General features: G+C 37.2%; 1 protein-coding gene across 1 annotated transcript in view; it reads right to left on the minus strand.

The window, feature by feature from the left end:
- Window positions 1-388: 388 nt before the first annotated feature.
- LOC125043702 overlaps window positions 389-7,500 on the minus strand; it is a 266,025-nt gene continuing 258,913 nt past the window's right edge. Inside the window, exons 15-16 of the mRNA XM_047639940.1 lie at window positions 6,315-6,476; window positions 389-5,728 (exon numbers count right to left, since the gene is read on the minus strand). Of these exons, the coding sequence (XP_047495896.1) occupies window positions 389-5,728; window positions 6,315-6,476 (5,502 nt within the window). The remainder of the gene's footprint in view (window positions 5,729-6,314; window positions 6,477-7,500) is intronic.

The raw sequence follows: 7,500 nt of genomic DNA on the forward strand, positions 1-7,500 counted from the left end.
TTCATTTTCATTTCATATACTTTTCAGTGCATCTATTCCATAGACAACTGCAAAATCATTAAAAGTGAAAAGTTTTCTGTTTCCATAGCATCACAAATCAATAATGTTAATCCGTTTCTTTAGTATGGGAACATGTCCTCTTCAACATGTGTGGAGAAAGCATGTTCTCATTCTTATGGAAATTCAGATCAGAAGATAATGCAACAGTTAACATTCACAAGTGTTAGTCACAGCAGCATCAATACAGCCCTATTTCATTGGGGAAGGCTACTGTTAGTTATTCTGTTAAGAAAGTCACCTATTTTCATGCAATATAAAGCAATACCAAAACTATACAAAAAAAAGAAAAAAAAGAAAAAAAGAGAAACATCTATGCACAAAAAGTATTTCATATATGACTGCTGTCAACAAATCTGCAGGTTTTGCAGTAAAAGGCGTAGCACTCATCACTCTGTAGAACACACAGCAACAACTGCACTTGTAGAACCTTGGTCAACAGAAGGCGGAGTGCTGCCCTATTAGATTCTTCTTTTGGAGAAACTCCAGCAAGGTGTGCCAGGAATTTTAAACTTTGTTCCTCCTCTGAAGTATCACTTGAAAGATCAGCATTGATGTTTTCATATTTGTTACCCACTCTAGAAACAGCGTCATGAGAAGACACAGTATGCTCTGTAGAGTCATCAGATTTATGAGAATAACATTCTCTAAATTCAGGCCCCAAGACTGAGGCATCCTGTGAAGCCATATGTGATTTGGGTCGTGTGCCAGTGTTAGTCAAATTCCAGTTGTCATGACTGGTTGCAGAAGACATGTTTTGTATACTGGCACCTTTTGTTACATGTGAATCCATTTTCCTTGACCTTTGTGTTCTATTTGTCAGTTCCTGCGACTCACTTTGTCGACTTACTTCACCAGTCACATCCTTCCCCACATCCATTTGAGCCATTGGATTTTCCTCAGCATTCTTATCCCCAGGAGTCTGTCCATAAAAGAAAAGATTATATAATCCTTTTGTAGTATGCCTTATGCCATCCATAAACCATCCCCCTTCTTTTGGAAATTGGTTTTCAACCAACCCAACTTCCTTTTCTGGAGACATTTTCAGAACAGCAGCTTCACTAATCAAAGTATTTGCTTCAAGTCTCCTTTTGCCATGCTTGCTTTTCATCTCCGGAGAAAGTTTGTTTATAGTTGAATTCTCAGAGTCAGACTCAAGCTCCATCTCACCAAATTCAAATTCACTGTCAAAAGCTTCCTCCCCCTGAAAGTCCTCTAAATCCTCCAACCAATCTCCTTCTTCCTCTTCAACAGGAAGCTGGAAATCAATGCCATCAAATGCAGAATCTGGAGAGCAACTAAGGAAATATATTTTACTTTCATCTAAATCATTCCCTTTTCTTGACAATTCTTTGACTGCCTTTTCAACTTGCATATGGCATCCTCCTTCTGGAACTGGTATTGAAGCACTGCCTTTTAACCCTGATTCTTCTGGGAGTTCAAAATCTGTTATCATTCCAAAGGTGCATATATTCCTCTTTTTCTCTTTCATCACACCAGCCCAATACTGTAGTACAGCTGCATTACTGACAGAGACAATGTCTCGAACACCCTCCCCCTCTACTGACTCAGCTTGAGAGGAGACTGATGTACTCATACTTTGATTCCCAGATAACCTTCCACTTACATTGGTATTTTCTTTTACCTGTGATGTATTAAAGTTCATTGCACTGATTCGAACATCCTCTGACAAACTAAAAGTAGAATTTTCTTTTGTACTCATTAGCAATGCTTCTTTGGAAGGAATCACATACACATTGGGTTCAGAAGCAAATTCCTGGATATCATCCTTCTCAACTGAATAAACATACTTTTCCTCTTTAGAATTATCAACATCACTTTGTGTATTATCACATATGGGATTACCTCCATGAATAATATTATCTTTATTACTGGACCTATGTTCCATTTCCTGACGCTTTGACATTACTGGTACAGAAATGTCAATAATGTCTGATGTTACTTCAATAGCATCCAGAGTATCTTCTTCTGCTATCATGAGTTTTTCTGGTTCATAAGTTTCTGTACTTTGTACCACTTCAGGTAATTCATATGCTTGCAAGTCATTTGTAAATTCATGAGTAACTGAGCATAATTCTTCAGCAGCAACTCTTATAAGTGAGACATCAGAATCTGACACAGACATTTGCTTCTCAGGCATTGTTCCACTTTCCTCAGAATCATCTTCAACTTCCAAGCATTGCAAAGATATGAATGTCATTTCCTCTTCTACAGTGGCATGTATAAATGGTTCTTTTTCCACCTTCTTCATTTTTGCCTGTACTCTTTCTGGAAGCTGATATTGATTTTTGAACACTACAAAAACATCTATAAATTCTTGTGTAGCTTCTTCTGCAGATGCATGCATAAGTGCTCTGAGCATTTCCTCTTCAGCCAATGAACATACAGGAATATCTTCCATATCACTAGTATAATCATCATCATCATCATAATCATTTGTTTGTAAGTAATTCTGATCAGTAGATAATTCCTCCTCATTTGTCACATCTTTTCCTTCATCTTGTGATAGCATTTCATCACTTGGTGCATGAATAAGTATCTGTGGTATTTTGAGGGCAGATGGTGCATCTCCATCTGACACTATAAATTCCATATCCTGTTCAAATATATTATCATCTTCAACTCTGACTTCTTCTATCTTAAATGTATCAATTCCACCAAACTTTATCTTTCTTGGTTCTACAAGTGTACTGATATTTCCAGGTTCAACAAATGTTACATTGGTTTCAGATTCCAATGACAACTCTTGTGCCACAGCCTCTAATTCTACCTCTTCCACACTCTCTAGTGCATGTAACAAGTCAAGGCCCTTCTTATTTATGACACCCTTTTGGCTTATGTTAAAGCTGGATCTATTTCCTTCGAGGTGCATATCTTTATCCTGTTTCTCACCTTGCTGACAACTTTCTGCATCACCTACATTAAAATTTTCCACTATTTGATCATCTATGTTTTTTAAAGGTGAACCTATCTTTACTTTATTATCTCTAGAGTCAAAAGCTTCTACTACAGTTAAATCAACAGGGTGATCATTATCAATGTTTTTGTCATTAGGAAATGTTATGAATTCTGTTTCAAGGTCTGCTTCTTTTGGATTTACTATGCTGACTTCTTTCTCTTCATGTAAGGGTGTATAATCTACTCTTTTTTCTTCCTCTGTACTTGAAAGTATTTGATTCTCAAGGCACACTGCAATATCACTAAAATCTCTAACAGTAAACTCTTCTACTGGGGAGTTAATGATAGCACTCTCATTATTCTCATCCACATCCATCTCTTTTTCTGTTACATTACCCTTTTCCCCTGGTATTGCTGTCATAATAGTTGAGTTCACCATCTCTGATAAACTTACTTCAATTTTACTGACAGAGTATTTTTGATGCAGCTCTGCTTCCACATCAAGCAACACAGCATGTGAATGCATTAGTGAAGGAACTTCTAAATCTATCCACACTGGTGCTGACATCTCTACAGCTTCAAATACTTCTGAGGCTGGCTCCACTAATATATTTGAAGAAGTATATGGGTGCTCTAAAACTGGAATTTCATTAACAAATTCCTGTCTGAACTCCTCTATTTGCAGTTTTAGAGGTGTGCTAAACATATATACTCTGCATCTTTCATTAACTTTAGCAAAACCTTTATAATCAATTTCAAATCTACATAAAGCATATTCAAAATCATGTTTCATTACAGGAATCACCCCATTACTTTCAAGTTCCCAATGTTTTGCAGAAGAGGCAATAAAACTGCAATTACATTCAATTGTGCAGCTTTTGGGTTTGTGTGTAGCTGGTGGGGCTATATCTAGTTTAAATATCCTGTCAAACCTCATAGGTTTCTGCATAACTTCTTCTGCAGGACCACAAACAATGAAATTCCTTTGCTCTGACAACACAGTAGCAGGATTTGACTGCCCTTTCTCTTCACTGCCTGGTGTGTCTTTTACAATTTCCTCTATAATTTTTGCAAAGGTATCTCCTTCCATTTCAAAAGAGGATGACTCATTGGTATCATCACCAAAAGGTTTCACACTTGCATAAACCTTAAATTCTTCATCACACTGATCATCAAAAGGTGTTGGGGTGTCACATGGTCCTGAACTAAACCAGACATTTTCATATGCTTTTTCAGGATCAAGTTTCGTATTCTGCTCCATTTCTACATTATGTTCTTTTTCTACCTGCTTCCTTCTTACAGTCTGGCTTTCCTGTGAATCTTCAAATGAAACCCAGTTCAACATCACCTCTTTTAGCTTCCTGGGTGGAAGAGAAGGAGCATCAAGACTAGTTTTCCTTTCAGAATTTTCAACATTCAATACAACTTTTGTTGCTTCACTTTCTTGGCTGTCATCATTAGGCTGAGGTTTGGCTTGCTCCACATTGGCATCTTCAGGACCTTTATCATCTTCTTCTATACCATCTGTTTTCTCTTTTGTGGTACTTTCTTCAACAATCATTTTGTCTCTGCTTGTATCTTGTTTAATATCTGTATTTCTTGTTGAATCAATAACTTCCTGATCTAATTTCCTACTATCGGAACCTTCATGTTCAGTTTCAGTGATGTCATTAACCTCTTTACTTGTTTTCAAATTTACATCAAAGCATTCATATATATCACCTTCAGAAATACTTTGAGATACAGTTCCCTGACATTTATCCCAATCAAAGTCTTCAAACTTTGCCCAAGAAGACGTAACAAAGTCTTTGGGAAGAGTCTGTGACTGAGACTGCTCTTCCCACACAGAATTATTTATTTCATCTGTTAAAGATTTTGTAATATCCGCACGAACAGATTCTCTTACAGCAGAGGAAGAGGAGAATACAGCTTCTCTTTTTAAACCATATTCTGCCATAGTGACATTAAAACTGTCTGACTTTTCAAATTTTGGCTCTGTCTGCCGAGCCAGTTTATCGCCTGTATCACGAACCTTTTTAGAATCAGCTTTATCACTGGATTTACCTATTTTGTTATTCTTATGACTAACTATTGGGGATTTTTCTGTTTTAGAAGTTATATTGGACTTTTCAACATTTAACCTTTGATCCACTTTCCCTTTAGATATTGTAGATGATGCAGCACTTTCTGACTTTGTTCCTTTTTTCATTTCGGTTCTACCTATAACATTACGACCACCTGTGTTCCTAGATAAAGCATCATCTTTCTTACTAGATGAAGTTTCCTTTGAGGTTGAACTACTTTTCTTTAATTTTTCTCTAAAGTTTGAAAATGGCTTTGTTGATTTTGACTGAACTGTTTTTTTATTTTCTTTCGGACTTGTAAGAGGTAAGCTTTTGACTTTTGCATCATTTGCAACAGGGGTTTTCTTTGTAGCTCCCTTTAACATTGCTGAAAATTTTCTGCGAGATGGACTTGAGTCATTATTCTGGAATCTTGCATAAGTAATATCACTTGTCTCTGGGCTGTCACCCCTCATGGGCATAGCAACACTTGGATTATCAGTTTTCTGAGTCTTTTTACTAGCAGACTGCTGCCTCTGAGGACTTGAAGAAGTGTGGTTGGCTCCACTTTTAGTATTTTGTTTCAAAGGATTGTTTGACTTTGGCATTTCACTAGTCTTTGGCATGGTGGCTGCTGTTTGTACACTGCAGACATTTCTTCTCTGGTTTTCCAAAGGTGGAGGTTTTAGCTACAAAGGAAGAAAATGAGAGGAAAAAAGAAATCCAGAAATAAGACAGTTATCAGAAGACTTAGTGCCATAATATTCAAAACTATAATAAAGAGAGAATATATTATATTTGACATTTTCTTTATCTTAACCTTTGGTACAAAGTAACTCAGTCAAGACATTGATATCAAAATTAATGTATGGCTAACGTAAATACTCTTGCATGCTTTATTCAGTAAATTTTCATTCTACTTCCAAAGTTCTATTACTGCATCTATAATTAAATACAAGCATAGATAACTCAAGGCCATTCTTAAGATCAAAGCTTGCTATCTGTGTACAATGCACATAACAAGAAGCAATTAAGTTTGGCTAATATAAAATATACATATGCCATTCATACACAGTAGGAAGCTGTATGTCACAGATCTAAAAAATACATCTGACATACAATATGACTTATGGGAAATCAGATAGTTTATAACACTAAGCTTATACCACAGTACATCTCCATGTAAAGCTATGAGAGAGCATAGATGTTCTTGTTGTGCAAAGTCATTCCTGTCAGGGGTGGCAGATGTAGTGAGGCACACCACCCGCAGCTCACCTTCTTGACGGGACTTTGTCTATCTCTCATCACCACCTGATCCCGTCGGGTGGGGGAGAGGTCGAGGAGCCCTGGCACCTCCTGGACTATGGACCCTAATCGGGAATCAACTGGGGATCCTTCATGGGGCCCTGTCGTTGCCACCACATTACTGGGCCCGGTCTGACCACCACACAGACATTTCTCATGGTTAGTGTTGTGATACAGCTACACCTAGCAGGTGCAGGTCCATAGGTGCACCAGCAACTTTGCATTTCATGAAAATATGATTCCCTGTTTTTGCATGTTATAATTGGCCCACCACCAAATACCCTAAGCAACACAAAAATACCACTATTAATAAAAGATTATTAAAGCCAGACAAAGCTACATATAAATGCCTTTTGGTACACCTGTGGAAGACCCTCTAATGCACCCAAGGTTATACTCCGTCAGGAAAATCATAACAGACTATAATTACAGAAAATAAATATGATCTATTCTATTTTATAAAAATACTTTACAAAATGCACATTTTAGACTATTGCCTAATATCAAAAATATTGAAAATCTGCAGACAGACATACAAAGTGTAGGAGGCTACAACAGTGACTCTCCCACTAACCAACAATACAGGAAATGCAAAATCAATATTCATAATATTTATAATGGCAGCCATAAATAGTCTTTAATAGATTTTCTGTAATATCTGAAAGCATCTTTTATTACATACAAATTTACATTATATACAAATAAATTCAGCATATAAACCATTACATATATATTTTATCTCCCTTTTCCTCTCCCTCCCTTTCCCTTCCATCATTCATTCTCATTCTCATTCTCCCTCTCCCTCTCCCTCTTCCTCTTTCCTTTTCCCTCTCACTCTCACTCTCACTCTCACTCACCCTTTCCTTTCCCTTTTCTCCCTTTCCTTCTCATCTCCCTTTCCTTTCCCTGTCCCTGTCCCTGCCCCTGCCCCTCCCCCTGCCCCTGCCCCTGCCCCTGTCCTTGACCTTTGCCCTTTCCTTCTATTATTCTTTTTTGCTCTACTTCTCCTACTTGTCACTTTCAGCTGCATTCAGATTTCTTTCTTTCATTTTTGTCTTCACATCTTTCACCACAAACGTAATTCCCTTTTGCTTATTCATCACTTCTCTATTTTCATTCTCTTTCCATTTCTCTTACTTTTCTCTCTTCTCCTCTT

The sequence above is a fragment of the Penaeus chinensis genome, chromosome 34 (assembly GCF_019202785.1).
Source record: "Penaeus chinensis breed Huanghai No. 1 chromosome 34, ASM1920278v2, whole genome shotgun sequence".
NCBI lineage: Eukaryota > Metazoa > Arthropoda > Malacostraca > Decapoda > Penaeidae > Penaeus > Penaeus chinensis.